This window comes from Coenobita brevimanus, chromosome 97, assembly GCF_032717465.1.
Source record: "Coenobita brevimanus isolate Jiangsu-jjx chromosome 97, ASM3271746v2, whole genome shotgun sequence".
Taxonomy (NCBI): domain Eukaryota; kingdom Metazoa; phylum Arthropoda; class Malacostraca; order Decapoda; family Coenobitidae; genus Coenobita; species Coenobita brevimanus.
The window spans coordinates 31,048,399-31,070,267 of record NC_137050.1 but is presented as its reverse complement, the minus strand read 5'-3'; the positions used below and the strand labels follow the sequence as shown (position 1 = coordinate 31,070,267).

General features: G+C 41.9%; 1 protein-coding gene across 1 annotated transcript in view; it reads left to right on the top strand.

The window, feature by feature from the left end:
- Window positions 1-21,869, top strand: part of whd (carnitine O-palmitoyltransferase whd) — a 454,516-nt gene that overhangs the window by 415,613 nt on the left and 17,034 nt on the right. Inside the window, exon 16 of the mRNA XM_080283386.1 lies at window positions 8,776-8,985. Within this exon, the coding sequence (XP_080139512.1) occupies window positions 8,776-8,985 (210 nt within the window). The remainder of the gene's footprint in view (window positions 1-8,775; window positions 8,986-21,869) is intronic.

Sequence of the window (21,869 nt, the reverse complement as noted above, 5' to 3'; positions counted from 1 at the left end):
ATATGTACCTGAGTGGATGAGCGAGACTCAGAGGGTTGGCGTGAAGGCCTTTGCCTGCGCAGACCTCATCTTGGCTCTGACAGCTGACTGTTAGCTTGTGTGTGTTACCATTTCCAAATGTTATTCTGAAAAAGACTGTAACTTTTGAATGATCATTTTGGCGATTTATCACATAGCAAACAGGCATATGGCGAGACCAGACTGTACCATTGATTCTTTTTACGTTGTCTGGGTATCCCCTCCAGAAAAATTTATATCCTTCTCCTGCTTCTATTAGGTTGCCTTCTCCTGAGAGATGAGTCTCAGACAAGGCAGCATTGTCAATTTTATATCGTATTAGTTCGTGAGCAATAAGGCAGTCCTATGATGTGATCGTGTGTCGTGGTTGGTGTCAGGCAAGGTTCATATATTCCAGGTAGCAAGTGTCAGAGGGATTATTTTGTTTTTTTGGACCTTAATGTGGGATGTCTTGACAGTTGCGGTTATCTGCCTAGGTGGTGCGGAGCAGCAGATGTTTAGGTTACTTTTTCTAAACACCTCCCTGTCAAGTGGAAGCAGTTGAGCGTCCATTTCTGGCTGCTTAGTCACAATGGGTGCAACCAAAGCATGATCTGCTCCTATGCCATCATGCCAGCAACCACTAGTCCAGAGCTGCCTATGTGCAGGACTCAACTCAGTGACTGCCAGCCACATCCATGACCTGTCACCACTGGTCTTTTGATTTTGGTGAGAGGATGAAATGGGAGGTGAATACTGTATAGCAGTAGGTGTGCACAATGCTTGGATTTGGTGTGATGGTGAGGGTGTGCAATCCATACCAGCTCATGACTCGACTTGATTTTCTCAGTCTGTGATGATGACATAAAGATTCACGATGACCATCTAATTCTCAGGATTGCAGGAGCCTCCTGGGAGCATATTCTGTCAACTCTCTTGCCTTCCATGGGACTTCACACACGGATTTTTTGCTCAGAGTTCACTCCCATAGGAATCCACAAGGCGGTGGACCCGGAAACACTTAGTCTAACCCCTCACTGATGGCCCCTCCAGCATGGGTAACCCTGTCCTCCTGCTGAGGCCAGGAGGATCTCCCCCCTCTGTTATGCGCCACCAGATTTTTGGGGTATGCAAGCCTCCTATCATGACAGGGTGGTTCCCATGGGGGAAAGAAAGGAGGAGACAGACCACAGTCCCCACCTGTCCACATAGTCCCAAGTCCAAGCAGGGGATTAGGGACCCATAGTCCATTAGCCGTAGCCAGTGGCAGTGGCCTCAGGGCACCCTGCCAGGGCAGTTACAGGCAGTACTGGGCAGGTGTGCAAACACTTGCGCAAAGCGCAATTGCGCACCATTGCACATTGTGCACCGCATGAGACCATGCGCAATATAGCGCTTTCGCACCTGCCTTGTTCACCTGTCCTGTGAATTGCACACTGTGCAATCCAAGAGACACATGGTCTTGGGAGCTTCCCATATGTCTGGACAAGGGATGGGGGAGGGTCAGGCCGGTCACGAGGATTCTGCTGGGGGGAGGCGGGAGGGACAGAGGGTAGTATCATTTCTTAAAACGCCTCAACAGAGATAATGTATTTAATATTTTTTAAATTATTATTATTAGTAAATAATAATAAAGTAAAAATACATTATTTATTAAGAGTAGCATATGCAGTTCCTTACAAAAATCATGAAAACATATTAAATCAAATATCTATCTGTCTATCTATCTATCTATTGCCAGATGCCTCAATCCCATTCGGGGTGGCCACAAACAAATCACTTCCACATTGCCCTGTCCCCAGCCATTTCACTGCCCTGCTCCCAACTCATCCCCCCCTCTCTCTTATACCTCTCCACCCCATCCCTCCATCTCATCCTCAGTCTTCCCCTCCCTCTACCCCCCTCCACCCCACTCACATACACTCTCTTCGTCAGTCTTTCACCCTCCATCCTCTCCACATGGCCAAACCACCTCAGTGTATTCCTCCTAACACTTCCTATCACATCCACACCACAACGCTTCCTTATATCCTCATTCGTCAGCCTGTCTCTCCATGTGACTCCACAGGCTCCTCTTAAATAACTCATTTCCACTGCTGTCACTCTTGACTTGTGCCCTTCCAACAATGTCCAAGCTTCACTTCCATACGTTAGAGTTGGAATCACAATACTGTCATGAAGTAACTTTTTCACTTCCATGCCCACTTCCCTGTTTCTTATCACTGCTTTCAAGGAACCAGCAACCTTTCTTCCCTCCTGTACCCTTTCAAGCACTTCACCCTCCAAACCTCCATCCTTACTCATCACACTACCCAAGTACTTAAAAGTACTCACATTTTCCAATTCCTCACCATCCAACCTCGCTGTACATTCATTGACTTCACCTCTCTCAAAGGCCATCACTTTACTTTTCCCTACATTCACCTTTAGATTCCGTTTCTTACACACTCTCCCAAACTCATCCACCAAGCCTTGCAGCTCCCCTTCATCTTCACTCAACAACACAGTATCATCTGCAAACAACAGTACAGGGAGTTTCCAAACACTGTCCTCTCTCACCAGGGCCACTCCAACATACACAACCCTACCTTGTACCTCTTTTATTACCCCATCCATGTACAGATTGAACAACCATGGAGACATGACACATCCTTGTTTCAACCCAACCTTCAAAGAGAAAAATTCACTCAGTTCACCATCCACACGCACTACAGCCTTCGCACCATCATACATACTCTTCACAGCATTCAACAACTTCCCATCTACTCCATATATTCTTAATACTTTCCACAATCCTTGTCTATCCACCCTCTCATATCTATCTATCTATAGCCCGACGCCCTAATCCCACAAAGGGTGGCCGCAGACAAAACGCCTCCAAGTCGCTCTGTCACCCTCTCATATGCTTTCTCCAAATCCATGAAAGCTGCATACAACTTCATTCCCTTCTCTAGAAACTTTTCCACTAAAGATCTAAGAATGAATATCTGATCTACACAGCCTCTTCCCTTCCTAAAGCCTCCCTGTTCTTCTCCAACTAATTCCTCTGTTATTTCCCTAACTCTGTCAATAAGTATCCTACCATATGCTTTTTCTGTTATACTAAGAAGACAAATGCCCGTATGATTACCACACACTTCTTTTTCCCCCTTTCCTTTGTACAAGGGAATAATTACACCTGACTTCCAATCCTCTGGAACTCTACCTTCCTCCCAGGCCAATCTGCACATCATCCACATCCATTGTATTACTATCTCTCCCCCATGCTTCAGCATTTCACCACACACTCCATCAATTCCTGGGGCTATCCCCAATTTAATTTTCTTCATTGCTTCCACAACTTCTATCCTACTGATTTCTTCCTGGCTTCTCACCTCCCTCTTTCTCCCAGCCATTCCCCAGCCACTTATACTCGCATCACTTCCATCCTCTATGTTCAACAATTCCTTAAAGTGTTTTCTCCATGTGCTCGCTTTTTCTCCCTTCTCCATTAGTAATTTACCATTTATATCTTTCACTCCCCTGCTAACTTCACTTCCACCCTGTCTTACTCTCGTCACCTCTTTCCAGAACATTTTCTTACAGTCCCTCCACTTTACACTCAAATGCCTTCCAAATTCCTCATCCACTCTCTTCTTACTCTCTCTTACTAATCTTTTCACCTCTCTCTTTCTTTCTACATATAACTCTCTCTTCCGCCTCTCAACTTCTTCCATGCCCCTATTTCTCATCCATTCATTGTATGCTTTCTTCTTTTGTGCCACAGCCTGTCTCACCTCTTCAGTCCACCACGCTGTTCCTTGCACCCCCCTCCGTCTTCTCTTCATCCCACACACCACATCACATGCTGCACATATTTCTTCTGTAAATATCCTGCACACACCTTCCACGTCCCCCATCTGCTCCAATTCATGTTTGCCCAATCGTTCCTCCACTTCTCTCTTATACTCTGCCTTTTTCTCATCCTATTGTAACTTTTCCACGCTCCTTGTAACTACTCCTTCCTCTCGTCTTTCCCTTCTTCTATTTCTCCATCGTACTTGGATCCTAATTCTGGCCACCACCACGTAGTGGTCAGAAAGTCCACTCTCCCAGCCTCTATAAGCTCTTGCATCCATTACACATCTTTGCATCCTTTCATCCACACACACATAATCAATCATTGCCTTCCTTTCATTCAGTTCACCAACCACCCTTCTCATCACTCACCATGTATACCTGTGGATCATTTTATGCCTGAAGAGGGTATTGGCTATCACCAACCCCCTCCCAGCACAAATGTCCACTAATGCATTGCCATTCTCATCTATCTCAGCAGGCACACCCCACTCACCAACTATTTCATCCACCTTCATATTCCCTACTTTACCATTCATATCACTGATCAAAAACACTCTCTCATTCCTTCCAAACTTTTCCATGCACACTTCCACATTTGTCCAGAACTCTTCTCTCACTCTGCTAGTACGATCTTGCGTTGGCTCATACACACACACAATCGCCCACATTTGTATTCCAACTTTCAATCTTACCCACACAATCCGTGACCCAAGTGATCCATACTGTCTTATGCTCTTCTTCCATCTTTTACTCACAAGTATACATACTCCTTCCTTTGCCTTCTCATTTTCACCTACTCTTGCACATATACCCCATCCATACTCCCATTCTCTCACACTTCTCCTCACCATTTCGTTTCAGTTATTCCACATAATCCACTTTTGCCCCCTCAAGCACCTGGACAATCTCTCTCTCTTTCACCTCATCATTCGCTCCTCTTACATTCCATGTTGCCATTACCAAGTCCTTTGTCCAGTCCTGGGTCATCGTTGTTTGGTCAGTCCGTGTCCGAGGCTTCTTGTTTCTCTTTTTAGTTAGTTGTTTCTTGGGGAGGGCCACTAACCCTCCGCCATAAAAAAAAAATAATAATAATAATTACAGTACCCTCGCATCCAACACGGTAATATTGTCATGCATGGGTCACGTGTTGGACTAACAATAGAGCTTATGGGGAAAAATGAATTATGTCAGCAACCCTAGGAAAAGTCACCCTAAATACCTACCATATACCTATACATATGTTGGTACTATTGTAATTATAATAAATGGTACTATGCTATGAATGATAACTAACCTTTTAGGATAGTGTTGGTGGGCTTGCTGGGAATGGTGGTGGTATCCAAGGCTGTAGGTAGTCCTACTGGGTCCCCGGAGGATGGCTGCTGGTGTCACTAGCGGGTAATGGCTGTTGCTCCTCCTCAACCTCCCTCATAAATCCTTCGAAATCACTCTCAGAATCACTATCTTCGTCGACAGCTGTGGAAGGTCCTGCTTCTGCCTGTCCTAGCACTCTGTAATCCTCGGCAAAGGGCATGCTTCTCACACTGTTGCCAGAGCCCCGTCTCGTGACTGTGGAAAGTGATCGCTGTCGCTGACTCGGTAGAGAATAAGGAGAAGCAACTTTGTTTATAAACTGGTACACACGCTGATGAGAAGGGTTTCAAAACGATTGATATTTATTCTAAAATATTAATATGTATTCAGTGTCAGGCTAAATGTTCAATGCTGTAGTACGATACATTCTCTGTCGAGTCGCCTAGGTTTTGGTCACACTGTTTTGCCCGTCGTATCCTTGGCAGGAATCCATCCAGATGAATTCCAAATGTCCGTGGTATCGTCGGCAATTTTACCACATTACTGTTCCGATTTACCAACGTATCCTCGGCAAACCTGGTATGAAGTGCCGTGTGATAGCCTTCGACTGCCAGGATCTTGTCTTGGTTTTTTATTATGGTCCTCACGTTGGCTTCATTCATGTCGTAGGCCTTGGCATTGTCAACTTTCCTCTCCCCTTTCTTCTTCCTCTCGATGCTTTCTAGCTTGGTGGCCTGAGGGAGGTGCCAACGCTTCTTGGGGTTCTCAGAAGGTTTCCTAGGCATTGTGAGCAGGGTAAAATGCAGTAACAAGGGCAGAAAATGCAGCTAGAAAAAAGCACCTTCCAATGCAAATTATGCGACTGAGTGGCGCTGTGGCGGGAGAAATTTAAACAAAACATCACGTGACAGCAGAAGCATTTTTAATTGGGCGGCATCACGATCACGTCACGATAGCGGGCGGGGAAGGCTACTTGATCAGAAGTTTTCATTGGCTATCATCATCTTGGGAATGTCCAGTATGACCGTGTTGGACCGGGGGTGATCGTGCTAGAGGTGAACTCTGCGGATTTCGCCCACTTCTCGGAGCTCTGTGCGTGTTATGCTAACACACTCGTGTTGCAGTAATTAAATCGTATTAAATAATACTAATTATTTGCTCTCCGTGCTGGACTAACGCGTGTTGGACGCGAGGGTACTGTAATAATAATAATTAATAAAAGTACCGGTAAGTAAGTATGCTGTTTTATTTAAATATCTCAGTATTTTACAGTAATTCCCACAAATATATACAGATGGTTTGTGCTTGCACTTTGCGACATTGCACAAGCTAAATATTTGTCCGATTGTGCACTTGCACTTGCGCAAGATATTGAACTGTGGATTGCGCAAGGTCCATCTTCGTTTGCGCTGCCCACCACTGGTTACAGGGACACCATCCACGCATGCCGTTGCACTGTAACTGCCCTGCCTTTATAAGGACAGGGCAACCTCCTGGGGTGCTACTCCCACATTTGGGCCCCTTTCTATTGGGCAGAAGCAGCAGCTTGGGAAGTGCAATGCCTTGTACCTTCTGGCACAGATCCAAGCACCATCTCATTGCGGTCCCAAAACTGCACTTAAAGAGCCCGCCCAATGCCTCCCCTCAGGTTCACCACTAGATAGCAAGGGCAGAGTTTTCTGGTTGCATGCCCTTGCTGGGACCAACCCCTTTGACGTAGTAGGGTATGTTGTGTGGTATATAAAGTGCATGCAGAGTAGTGCATAAGGTAGAGAAAAATGTTTGGGAGAGTATGCTGGCTTACTTTAAATGTTAGTCACACTGAAAAGTGTCAGCAAAGGTCTCCTGAGGTCAAGTGATGTGGGAGCTCCAGCTCTCCCTGTCACCAGCATTCCATGGTCCTCAGGAATACTACCCTGAATGACTGGCATTACAGCCTACTCCCTACGTAGGTAGTATCCTAATTACTGTTTTTCTTGTGTGATGAAGGAGTAGAACCCACAGTTATCATGTTAATAATCTAATCCATCCATCCATCCATGATTCAATCCTACGTTGCTCCATGAGGAGCGTAGGAGCCCGGGACTAGGTAAGTTAGTCCTAACATTTAAGATGAGAGTGACCAGCCTCACTCATCCCTGAGTGGCATTGCATGAGCAATAAACCCCAACCATCCCTTGGTTATAAACATTCACCGGCTCAGTCCAATTGGAGTGCCGTAATTACCCACTAAACCACCAGACACCAAAATCTGGCTATATGGTTACCACCCAATATAGTGAATGGTTTCCTGGTGTACAGGAAACCATTTGGCTTGTCACTAAGTGTAGAGTCACCCATAGACAGAAGGAAGAGGAAAGAATGAAGGGATATTAGATTAAAAATATATCAAAGAATTCAGAGTTGATGTATAGTACTGAATAGTCAGTGAAATGTTAAATAATGATTACGAGTCAAGGGTGCAGGTCAAGAGTGCTTAAATCTGGTCTTAAAGGAAGATTGCATGTAAACAAAGGCATTTGTATGCCAAACAGCAGTTATTATATAATACAGTTGCAGACATCTTTTTGAAATCATAAATGTGTTTGATAAAGGGGAGTCGTTATATATAATTTTCGTTATATTGGGGTGTATGTACTCCACACTAAGTGACAAGCCAAATGGTTTCCTGTACACCAGGAAACCATTTACTATGCTGGGTGATAACCATATAATATAATTATGGCACTCAGTGGTTTAGTGGGTAATTAAGGAGCTCCAATTGGATTGAACCTTTGTAAGTTTGCATTTACTGGGTGGGTTTATATCCAAGGGATGGTTGGGATTTATTGCTCATTTAATGCCACTCAGGGATGAATGAGGCTGGTTACTCTCATCTTAGATGTCAGGACCAACTTGCCTAGCCCCGGGTTCCGACGCTGCTTATGAGGCGACATAGGATTGGATGATGGGTGGATGGATGCACTGTACAGTATGTGTACAGTGTGCATCTGTGTATCCAGGGGTTGGTAGACCCTGCAGAGCTGGATGGGATTCCCAGAGACAAAAGCTGTTTTGGCAAAATCTCAGGTGGTTTTGATCTCTTTGCTGTAGATGCCTAGTGCCTTAGCCTGTGGCTGGTTGAGACATGCCTTCATACCTCACAGTTGCTGGTGGTGGTGGTTCCCTGCAGCATATTAATCTTCAGGGTGCCTCCATCATCTCCGCATATGAGAAAATAAGCTTTGGACTGTGTAATATTCCCCCCCCCCATCCCCCTTTTTTCAGCAATCTTCTTGTTAGTTAGCAGCTTACATTTCCTTGCACTTGAATCACGTTCTGTTTTCTAGGGCTAGAGTCCTTAACTTCCAAAGCATGATAAATCTTTTCATAGCTGAACAAAATTCTTATATTGTTGTCAAGAATAAAGTGGCTTTGTCGTATAGAAGGGTTCCATTTGTTTCTAAACTCAAGTATGACACATTGGTCCTTAGCTGAATAACAGTTGCATGGTGGTATCAAGATTGAAATGAAAAAAGACATCATTGTACTGAAATGGGTAACCAGTCTACATAACCATTCCCCTGGTGGCAGCAATAGTGTTTTCTTCTCTCTCAGTATCAGTAATATTGTTTTTGTTTTCAGGAAGTATTGTCCGAACCGTGGCGCTTGAGCACCTCACAGACACCCCATGGGCAGACAAACAAGATGGATTTGACAAAAAACCCCAAATGTATCAGTGCTGGGGGAGGATTTGGGCCAGTGGCAGATGATGGCTATGGTGTGTCCTACATCATTGCAGGGGAAGATACACTGTTTTTCCATGTCTCCTCCAAGAAGAGTTCCCCAGTCACGGTAAGAAGGAAAGAGAAGTTGGTTGGGCATAGAGTGTACAGTATCATTAGATACATGATGGAAGTGGTCATACATAGTATTTGTGAGGTATAGTACCAGGGAATCTTGGGTGGTACAAGGTTATGAGATATAACTCTCCTGAATCTGATAATGAAACATGTTTTTACACTTGCTACCAGCAGATGAGTTTATTCAGCTTAATAGAAATTGGATATAACCTTAAGAAAGTGCTTTTCAGTGTTACCATATTACAGGAGCAGAATTATGCTAAGCTTGTTCTCACTGACAAGGCAAGTTTGTTTTTATCCTTGTTTGTTTGTTAGTTTGTTTGTCTGTTAGCAACATTACACAAAAACTAAGAGATTTGGACAAAATTCGTTAGGAAGATAGCCCATATTCCAGGGAACAATCAGTTAATTTTAGGACCGAGGTGGGGGCGCTCACCGTCCACTCACTCGATGTAGTGCTGCCCTCGGGTGTCTACCCTTTCCTCTCCTCCATCCTTCTTACCTTCCATCCTCTTCTGTCTTTCTTTCCTTCATTTTTTCCACGTGCTTCTGCCTACGGGTGAATTTACATTCCCTCTTCTGTCTTTCTTTCCTTCATTCTTTCCTCATCCTTCTGCCTGTGGATGACTCTACACCGAGTGACAAGCCAAATGGTTTCCTGTACACCAGGAAACCAATTACTATGCTGGTTGGTAACCATAAAACCAAATTTCAATGCCTGGTGGTTTAGTGAGTAATTACGGTACTCCAATCGGATTGAGCCAGTGAAGGTTTATATCCAAGGGATGGTTGGGGTATATTGCTCACGTAAAGCAACTCAAGGATTAGTGAGGCTGGTCACTCTCATCTTAAATGTCAGGACCAACTTGCCTAGCCCCAGGCTCCTATGTTTCTCATGGAGCAATGTAGGATTGGATGATGATGATGATGTTTTTTAGTTTGTTTGTCTGTTAGCAGGATTATTCAAAAACTAAAAGTGAGATTTGGATAAAATTTGGTGGGTAGATAGCCCATGTCCCAGGGAACAATTTATTAACTTCTGGGACCAGTTCAGATTGTATTATAGATTCTGGATCCAGAAAACACTTTTTACAAAACCCTAATCAGTGATGAGAAAACCTGACTCATTATGAAGAGTGGTTTGGACGCTGCCTTTGACGGAGAGACACACTCCAGTGAGTGCCCCTCTAGTTTTGGATATGTGCTGACCTGGTCCAAAATATGTTAGACAAAATATACTAACTACAGTAAACCCTTTCTCTGCCATACCCTGCTAGACCAGATATTGGATATAACGAACACTTTGAGGATCCCTGACAAACCATTGTACACATCGGACACCATCTGTTAAATGGGAAAAGCCACGCAGACCTGCCAGACAACTCTGGGCCCACCAGACACTTTTGCATTTACTGTATATGATATACTGTCTGTTGCGTAGGGCATATGCTGCAGGCCTACCGGATCAGACTGGATGACTCCTGCACAAGGGGTGACTCAGAACGCAATTACCAATGCTGGCAGTGGATTTTTCCACCTGCTTAGGCAAGTCATGAAGAAGTGCTATGACAAAGCTGTGAAATTATGGGCCAGGTTAATTTAAAATGAGTATACTGTAATTGTCATTTTCAGTACTAAAATACAGTAACCCCTCAATTATGTGATGTAATAGAGCCAAAGGCATGCCCAGGTAGTACCAATGTCTGGATAATGAACAATATCCCCCTACTATACCCATACCCTACATACAGTATACGTAACCTCCTACCTGTACCTAATCTATTTGTACAGTACCTCTGCTTATTTTGGTAGTGTTCTCCAGTCATTCTGGCATATTTAGACATCAAAACACACATAGGAATATGCAAATTAATGCAAAACACTAAGAAAACTATGAAAAAAAAAAAAAAAAACCTATATGTACGGTACCCCTCCTAACTTTGGCAGTGTTTTCCGGTCATTCCTTCACATTTAGACATCAAACCAGACATAGGAATATTCCAAATAATGCTTAAAAAAAAAAAAAAAAAAAAAAAAAAAAAAAACTATGTACGGTACCTCTCCAAATTTTGGCAGTTTTCTGGTCATTCTGCCATATTGAGACATTAAAGCTCGCATAGAAATATCCAGATTAATGCTAAACACCAAGAAAACAATGCATAAACAACAAAAATTCACAAAAAACCTGTAGATGGTCGGAAAATCAATTACTGGTACCGGTATCTTTCTGGGACACAAGTGATAGCTGCTCCTGGGGCACAAATAAGAATTCCACAGCCAAATATGCCATCGGAAATTGGTCATAGTGGTATAAATGGTATAACATCATCTTCGATGGTGTTTATACTATAAGATAAGCTAATAAAAACACAGAAAACTGGTGAGTAAAATAACAAAGCAGCAGTGAGAATAAATGTTGAAAGAGTAAAACCTACCTTCATATAACTCCCACCATCCTAGTGCAAAATTTTGCAAGCACCTTGCAAGAGCTAAGCATATGTCTAGATGCAGAATTTCATGAGCTTTCTCTTGGCACTTTTGGAATTTTGATAAAACCAATAGTATTCATACACATCACCAAAAACTTTAAAAACTGGTGGGTCAGTGTTTTCAGTGTGAAGGAGGCGAGGGAGTGAGGGAGGAGATGGGAGGCAGACGTAGCAAGGCGGGGAGCATGGGAGGGTATGGAGGAGGGACGGGACGGTGGGGAGAATCGAGGCTGTGGGAAGGATTTTCACCCTTCCGTCACGAGGTGGACAGGTGCTTTCACCTGACTTGTGGCATGTGGTCTATGTTACACACGTGGTAGCAGTTGAGAAAGACTGATCCTGGTGGCCACGCAACTTTGAACATTCGGTGGGGATGCGTATGGGCATTTTGAAATTGCTTGCGGGTTACGGTTGGTATCACTTGGGTGCTGGAGGTTTGTAGGGAGTGATCGGGCCAGCGCACAACTTTGACCATTCAATACAGGGGCGGATAGACATTTTAGCTTAGGTTGTGGGTTATGGTCTATTTCCCGTGCACAGCTAGAGCCCATCTGCTACGATACCGAATGTTTGAACGTGTCAGTTGGCCGGCCGATGTTCTCGGGGACTTTTATGTTCGGATAATGACAAGTAAATTCGGATAATAGTTTAATAGAGCCAAGGTCCAGTATCTGGATAATGAACAGGTCCGGATACTGCTCGTCCAGATAAATGAGGGATTACTGTATGCTGTTTCACTCATTTATTTTCCATTATGTCCTTGGAATCCCACTCTGGGGGGACCATCGGACTTAGCAGATCATTGGCTATATTGGATTGGTGTTCTCCCCAGTTTATCTGATGCAGAGGCTCTACTGTATATGCTAACATGCCAACTGCACAAATAAAAATTTTTAATGCATTAAGTAAATGCAGTGATACAAAATACAGGTTGGAAGGTACACAATAAAAACTGAAAATTAGTTAGTTTATGTGGCCTATGGACTAATCATTAACTGAACAGGGAGTTAAAAAAGAAAAGAAAAGAAAAAGTGTTCCCCACACATTATGGTAGTTCATTTGACACAGTCAAGAGAAATATACTTTCTGTGTCAGTAAATAAAGTGTAAATTCCCATAATATCCTGATAACTCTACAACCAACATCATTCAGTAATGTTTCTGCAAAGATTACATGTTGTATTTTGAATTATGATGCCACTTTGGGTAATAGTCTTGATTATTTTTGTCATGGCTTCTTTTGGATCAAATATTAGCCTAGACACTCTTCTGTCTCATATCTCTTTTCCTAATGCTGTTTTTGAGCCTGTTCTGCTTCTCTTTCAAGTTAACCTGAGAAAATAATCTCTCAGTCTTCACTGGAAACTGTAATGGTTTACAATGCTTCAATAAATTTGAAAAGGTCTGGGTATTGTCCACTCTAACTCTTGATTAGAGTTCTATGTACGGTATCTATCCATTGCCAAACGCCCTAATGCCGTAAGGGATGCCCACAAACAAATTGCCTCCATGTCGTCCTGTCCTCCACCTTTTCACTGCCCTGCTTCCAGCTTACACCCCCCTCTCAGTCCATTGGCTGGGAGGGTTTTCGTGTGCATAAAATGTGCCCAAATTTTCTGTTGAAATTCACAAACTAGAACAATTTAAGTAGCATAAAAGTTAGGGTAGCCACATTAAATCATGGCATTAAAGGATAAAATAGCATAATAAGGCTGGTATTAATGGATAAAATACAGTAGTCATATATAAATGGCATGAAAATGGGGCATTATCTGTGACAAAACAAAGATGTACTATAGACCGGGAACTATAATAAAATGAAAAAAATAATAATAATAATAATAATCGAAAATACATAAATGAATTGAAATATTTCTTGTTGTAAAAGGTACAGTACCCTCACGTCCAACACAGTAATATTGTCATGCATGGGTCCCGTGTTGGACCAAAAACGTGTTGGACAGACAATAGAGCTTATGGGGAAAAATGAATTATGTCAGCAACCCTAGGAAAAGTCACCCTAAATACCTACCATATACCTATACATATATTGGTACTATTGTAATTATAATAAATGGTACTGTGCTATGAATGATAACTAACCTTTTAGGATAGTGTTGGTGGGCTTGCTGAGAATGGAAGGTGGTATCCAAGGCTGTAGGTAGTCCTACTGGGTCCCCAGAGGATGGCTGCTGGCGTCACTAGCGGGTAATGGCTGCTGCTCTTCCTCAACCTCCCTCATAAATCCTTCGAAATCACACTCAGAATCACTATCTTCGTCCACAGCCATGGAAGGTCCTGCTTCTGCCTGTCCTAGCACCCTGTAAGCCTTCACTGCTGCCAGGATCTTGTCTTGGTTTTTTATTATGGTCCTCACGTTGGCTTCATTCATGTCGTAGGCCTTGGCAATGTCAGCTTTCTCTCCCCTTTCTTCTTCCTCTCGATGCTCTCTAGCTTGGTGGCCTGAGGGAGGTGCTGACACTTCTTGGGGTTCTCAGAAGGCTTCCGAGGCATCGTGAGCAGGGTAAAATGCAGTGACAAGGGCAGAAAATGCGGCAAGAAAAAAGCACCTTCCAATGCAAATTATGCGACTGAGTGGCGCTGTGGGGGGAGAAATTTAAACAAAACATCACGTGACAGCAGAAGTGTCACGATAGCGGGCGGGGAAGGCTACTTGATCAGAAGTTTTCATTGGCTATCATCATCATGGAAATGTCCAGTATGACTGTTGGACCGGGGGTGATCGTGCTAGAGGTGAACTCTGCAGATTTCGCCCACTTCTCGGAGCTCTGTGCATGTTATGCTAACACACTCGTGTTGCAGTAATTAAATCGTATTAAATAATACTAATTATTTGCTCTCCGTGCTGGACGTGAATTGTGCTGGACTAACGTATGTTGGACGCGAGGGTACTGTATATAAATTTAAGTTCAAGGATCTCTAGGGATTCAAATTACATTAATAATATTAAATGCGTTTGTTCGAACTCAAAACTGAGGATCTTTAGACATTCGTATTACATTAATAATATTAAATGCATTTTACGAACGCAAAACTGATGAATATTTAAGCCTTTAAAAACATGAAACATTCTGATAACCCATTAGCCTAGTCACAAAAGCAAATAACCCAGCTCCCTTGTAAAGAAATGGCACACATCATGGGTAAGGGGAGTTCAGGGTTTATTTTAGTCTTCCTATCTCAGCTGCACACTGGATGGCATTCTAAAACACATTTCAGGTGAGAGGGCAGTTCTTTGCCAAGTTGTGTTTGAGGGCTCTTCAACAGTTATCCCTGAGCTAAATGATGACATTGATGAAGCTGATCAGCGTATAAATTCTCATATGATGCATGCTGTTCAGAAAGGAACCTCCAAGATCATTGTTTTGTCATCTGACACTGATGTTTTTGTAATGTTAATGTACTACTGGAATGAGTTTAAATCTTCTTCAGAGCTTTGGATAAAAAGGGGGTCATGGTGACTCAATAAGCTATATTCCTATACACGTTTTGGCTTCTGTTGTAGGACAAGACCTCTGTAAAGCATTGCCTGCTCTTCACACTTGAACAGGTTGTGATTACACAAGTAAAGTGGGAACTAAAAGTTCAGCACTGAGAGTACATCAGGGGCTGGATTCACTAACAAGGTCATAATTTGAGGTGCCTGAGCAAGAAATGACACCTCAGATTATGTGCTCCTGAGGCATCATATCTCTCACCAGAGTTTAGTATTCACTAATTTTTTTTTTATGGTGCCATACCCGGGTCGTAATGTAGGTGCTTTAATTCGGCCATCATTAGCTGATTTCTGCTCAGCCAATGACAGAGAATCTTAAATGTGAGGCTTTGTCACAATTAACCAATCATGGAGCAAACCCTCATATCAGTTATTTATCTCCCTAATATAAACACAAGCACAGAGGGGAGACACGCACAACACACAGTCCTCAGCCCAACAGGAGGAAGCAACATCCTGAACTCACTCAGCATATTTTCTTTTAGCAAAATAAATAGTGGAAATAAAAACTCCAAGTCCAACAGAACCAAAGAAGAGACATCCTAACTTTTTGACAAACTCTGAGTTTTGACTAAAATCTCCAAAAGAAAAAGTTATTTTTTTGTCACTAGACACAAACATTACAGAGAAACCAATGATGCAGTAAATATTTCCTTTATTGTCGTTCCTATTTTTGGTGTTTTTTTTTTTCTTCCATTTGATATTTTTTTTTAGTTCATTTGAATGTTTTGAGGCCTCATTTGTTGTGCAAATGAATAATAGCCATATAGTATGACTATGACAATCTTAGTTACCTCCTAACCCTGCAGGAGCTCTTGATTGCCACCTAACCTAACTAAAGTAACCTAACTTACCCTGATGGTCCTTTTTGGCTCATCCGACAAGCTGAGCTAAGCTATTTCAACCTAAGCTAACCTAACCCAAAGTCATAGAAATTAAAAATAGTCATAGAAAATGGAAATATTCATTTGTACATAAAAACACACACACAGGCATACACTATATGATAGCACATATCCACTGGGTATGGTAAGATTGCCCGCTAAAGAAATGGCAGTAAAGGAAATAAATACCAAAGATGCTAGCATGGGAAGGTATTATCTGTACAGTAGGGTGAATAGTGTTAGCAGAGTGAAAAGGGAGAGCAGTGAAGTGAGGAAGAAATTTCGTGATTTTAGATCACAAGTTGATGGGAAGGCAGCCAAGGCATTGAGGGAGGCAAAGAAAACTTTAAGGATTAAAAAAATGCATATTTCTGTTGTTAGTTTCATAGTGCTTGTGAGGCTGTAAGCTGTTTGTTCTAACTTACCATATCACACAAACCTAACCCGTTCATGAGGCTTTACTGGTAAAGGTAGGGTTTGATTATAACACTTTGGTTAGCTTGATCATACAAGTCTAAAACTAGGAAGTCATTTCCTTTTTTGGGGGGAAGGGAGGTGGGGTTGTGCTTTTGGCACTGATGACTAAAATTCGTTTGGCATTGTAAGCAGTTACTTTACAAAAATTTCGTATATCCCTTCAATCAGTAATAATTTCGCTTTGGTCTTATGTTGAGCATTCAGATTGTTAAAGAAGTCTTTCCTTTTGATTTTCCTTGTTACCTTATCCAGTATATTGATGCATGAAATGGTTTGTATCACATAGGCATTGTTTAGGTAATGTTTGTTAGGTTTATTTTAACACAATACCAATACACCAGTCATGTATGAGGCAGCCCTAGCATGTATTCAATATGGACGATGGGTGTTAGCGCCAAAGTGGTGACATGTAGTGGTGTGTGGTATGTAGGAGGACTGCTGGGCCTTGATAGCAGGCTGTGAAGCCTATGCCCAGAGTCGGACACACACACACACACACACACACACGAACAGCCGGAGAGAGAGGACGTCCCAGGCATCGCTCCTGACCTTGAGTAGTTTCAGGAATTTTGTCTGTCCTGTCTCCTAGGGTCTTTCTTTAAATTTAAAATAATGAAAGTTGGTAAACTACCAAAAATGTAAAGATTTGTTGGCAATAGTATACATGAATGTTTGTGGCTTATTGGTAACAGCTGTTTAGGTACTTGATCGGTACGTTAAAGATGGCCGAAAATGTAAACAATGAGGGAATGGAATTTCAAGGATTTGATGCTAATACTAATGTCATGGACCTAGTGAAAACATTAATTATGAGGATTAGTGAACTCGAAAAAAAAGTAGAGAATCTAGTGATAAAGGATGTGTCAGGAAATACGGAAACCACCATACAGAGTCTAATCCAGTCCAACGAAACAGCCAATGAAGAGATTAAGAATTTGAAGCGGGAAAATGTTGAACTGAGGAGGAAACTTGAAGAGAGTACTAATAAAACGGAGAAGGTGAGTAATGTACTAGAAGAACACAAGGCAAAGTGGGCACACGTAGAGGAAGAACAGAAAGATTTGGTCAGCTTAAGAGAGATCATCCAGGAAGAAAGGGAAATGAACAAGAAAGAAATGGAAGAAAATGTAGTGAAAATACTGAAGAAAAAAGAGAAAATAGTGAGAGAAACTATAGAAAGGAACAGATGTGTGATAGTATTTGGAAACAGGGAAGAGGAAGAAAAGGTTAGGTTCGCAAGACTCGAGAGAGACACGAACATGGTGAGAGGAATATTAGGCAAGATTGACCCCGAAGGAAACAAGTGGGTAAAAGAAATTGAGGAAGTAAGGAGGATAGGGCCTTATAAGAAAGGGGAAACAAGACCAATGAGAGTCAAGTTTACATCAGAAAGTGTAATAAATGAGATACTTAAAGTGACCTGGAAATTAAGCAAAGAGGCGGGGATGGAAAATATTATAATAAGAAAAGATCTGAATGAAGAAGAAAGAGAAGCTTTAAAATCATTAAAGGAAGAAGTAAAGGAAAAAAATGATAAGAGGACAGAGGAAGAACGTAATACTTTTTTTTGGAGAGTATTGGATATGAAAGTAAGGAAATGGTATTTAAGGAAATAGAAGTGAAGGAAATTAGTGGTGATGGTTGTGAAAGATCAGAAGTTGAGGAAGTGGTACGGACAGAGAGTAGGAGAGAAGAGGGTATTAATAATGTCAAAAATAATTTGAAGGTGATATATAATAATGTTGATGGTTTCATATCGACAAGGATCGAAATTAATGATTTCTTGAGAGAACATGAACCTGATGTCATGTGCTTTGTAGAGACCAAATTAAGAGAAGATATTGATGTTCATTTGGGAGATGGTAAATACAAACTGTGGAGAAAAGACAGAAAAGAAAAAAGGGAGGAGGAGTGATGATAGCAGTGAAGAACAACATAAATGTAGATACTGTGGAAATGGGAGAAGGCAGGGCTGAAGTGATATATATGAAATTAGAAACTGGAGAGAATGTTAAGAGAGATATGGCGGTAGTGTATGTTCCCCCAAAGACGAGAGCATGGAAGGATGACGAATACCATGAGATGTTGTCAGATATGGCTAGCTACTTGCAAAAAATAATTGAGAAAAGCAATAATATAATTTTGGTGGGTGACTTTAATTGTAAAGAGGTGAACTGGGAGGAATGGTACTCGGGAGGCGGCGAGGATTCGTGGGGTACTATGTTATTAAATATAATAATGAATAATGTGATGACGCAGTGGGTCAAAGAAGAGACACGGTTTCGAGGTGAGGACACACCAGCAAGGTTAGATTTACTGTTCACCAAAGAACCTGATGTAATAGAATCATTGGAATATCTCTGTCCTTTGGGAAAAAGTGATCATGTGGTCATTGAGTTCCAGATGTTAATAGGAAACGTCGAGCCAAGAGACGAGCTTCATAGACAGGGAAGATACAACTTTGGCAAAGCAAATTTTACAGGATTGAGAAACTTTTTGAAAATGCGGATTGGAGAAAATTCAGAGAAACAAGAGAGATACAGAGGAAGTGGGATATCTTTCTAGACCTCTATAATTTGGGAGTGGAAAAATTTGTACCAAGAGTAAGAGGGAAAGAAAACAGGAAAAAGGAGTGGTTTAATAGAAGGTGTATGATAGCCAAAAAAGAGAGAGATAAGGCGTGGAACAATTGGAGAAAGAGAGGTAACGACAGAACAAAGGAAGAATATAAAAGAACAAGAAACGAATACACAAGAATACGTAGGGAAGAAGAAAGGAATTTTGAAAAAGGTATAATTGACAAATGCAAGGATGAACCCAAACTGTTTTATAGATTTGTTAATGGCAAACTGAAACAAAAGGAAGGAATCACCAAGCTGAAAGTAGATGGAGAGGTCTTTAATGATGCGGCAATGCAAGCAGAAATAATGAACAAACGTTTCCAGTCAGTTTTCACTAAAGAAAAGGAGCTTGTGGAAGGGGGAGTGATTAGAAATGTTCCGGTGATGAAAGATATAAAAGTGGAGGTGCAGGAAGTGTATAAATTACTGGAAACTCAAGATGTAAGGAAAGCCCCAGGACCTGATGGAATTTCTAATTGGGTACTGAAGGAATGCAGAGAACAACTGGCGGATAAAATTCACAGCTTAATTGTATGCTCACTGGAAGAGGGGAAAGTGCCAAAAGAATGGAAGAGGGCAAATGTGGTACCAATTTACAAGGGAGGAAACAGGGAAGAACCCTGAATTATAGACCAGTGTCTCTAACCAGCATGGTCGCAAAATTGTGTGAGAGAATCCTGAAAGACAGATGGATAAAATATCTGGAAGAGATGAATATTTTGGCTGAATGTCAGTTTGGATTCAGAAGTGGAAGGTCATGTGTTTCAAACTTGTTGAGCTTTTACTCAAGAGCGATTGATGTGGTACAGGAGAGAGATGGTTGGGTGGATTGTGTGTACTTAGACTTAGAGAAGGCCTTTGACAAGGTACCTCATAAGAGACTAATGTGGAAACTAGAATATATAGGAGGACTAAAGGGGAAACTTCTGGAATGGATGAGAGACTTTTTGAGAGACAGACAAATGAGGACAGTAATAAAGGAAAAGATGTCTGGATGGAGGGAAGTAACAAGTGGAGTCCCTCAAGGCTCAGTGTTGGCGCCAGTAATGTTCCTGATTTATGTAAATGATATGGTAGATGGAGTGAACAGTTATGCGAGTCTGTTTGCTGATGATGTAAAGATCTTGAGGAAGATAGAGGTTGAGGAGGATTGTAAAATACTGCAGGAGGATTTGGATAGGTTACACAATTGGAGCCGGACGTGGGAAATGAAATTTAATGTAAAGAAATGTAAAATATTGGAAATGGGTAAAAGTACCAGGAGACCATCACTGAATTATTTTTTGGGTAATGAATTAATCACAAAAAGGAGAGAAGAGAAAGATTTGGGAGTGCTGGTCCAAGATAGTTTGTCACCAGAAAAGCACATTAACAAGATAGTTGGAGAGACTTATAAGCTCTTGACTAACATAAGAGTAGCATTTCATTATATGGATGAGGAAATGATGAAAAAATTGATAGTGGCCATGATCCGCCCCAGGTTAGAATATGCAGCGGTAGTGTGGTCCCCACACACAAAGAAAGATATAAACAAGATTGAGAGAATACAAAGAACAGCAACCAAGATGGTCCCCAGTCTGACAGACCTGTCATACAGAGAGAGGCTGGAAAAACTGGATTTGCCTTCGTTAGAGGAAAGGAGAAAGAGGGGAGACATGATTGCGGTGTTCAGGACCATGGTGGGAGTAGATAAAATTGACAAAGAAGATCTGTTTGTATGGGATAAGAGAGCAACAAGAGGACATGGAATGAAATTGAAAAAGTCAAGCTGCTTGAAGGATATCAAGAAATATAGCTTTCCTTACAGAAGTATAGACTTATGGAATAGCCTGGACAAAGAGATCGTCCAGTCTAAAAACATAAACGAGTTTAAAGTTAAATTCGACTTATTGAGAAACAGCGACGGAAACCCACGAGCATAGTACATTCCGTGTATATCACAATTAGGTATATTCTTAAATATTTGGAACGACTTAGACAAAGAGGTGGTGCATGAGAAAAACATTCATGTGTGTAAAGGTAGACTTGATAAATGTGGATATGGAGACAGGACAACACGAGCATTGCTCAATTCCTGTATACTACAAATAGGTAAATACAAATAGGTAAATACACACACACACACACACACACACACACACACACACACACACACACACACACACACACACACACAATTCCAGTGCCATTTCTGAAATAAAATTATTGTCTTCGTATAAGTTTAATCACTTTAGTACAGTATATCAAACTGTCATTGTTTAGCACATCCATTATCAACCTGTGAACTGCCAGAAGTCTGATTTCATGTCATGGAAACCTATAATACCATAGCAAATGCTTATTAGGCACATGGAGAGGGTCTAATGGGTCTCTGGACCTTCTCTCTCGACATAAATGTCGAAGAGCTAAATACATAGCCACAAGCTCCATTGCTGTACTGTCAGCATCAGTAGCTGACTGCTCGAGTGGCCCCAGGCTTCCCCAGTGGCATGTTTACTTTTGACATATTAACTTGCAAAGAAATAAGTATTCCCAGAGTTCTTAGCTGCACTAAAAACGAATATGGCACATCTTTTATCTTTCTGTCTGTTCAGTTTCTTTTACGACGTTGAATAGAAGTGGAGAGGGCCAGAGACAATTGATAGGCTAAGAGGTCACATACTTAATAAACACACTGATTCTGGGTTGTGATGTAGGTTAAGGTATGTCCCCGAAGCGCTTAGCTTGAGGCGCCAGATCATGGTGCAAGATGGCCGCGCCCATGCTTAGTGAATGACTGATTCTGCCTTAGCACCATATCTTTAGGCACCGCTAGGAGATCCGGCGCCTGAAGTGTTTAGTGAATCCATCCCCGGGACTACATCTTGAAGGGTTTTGGACTAAGCACTG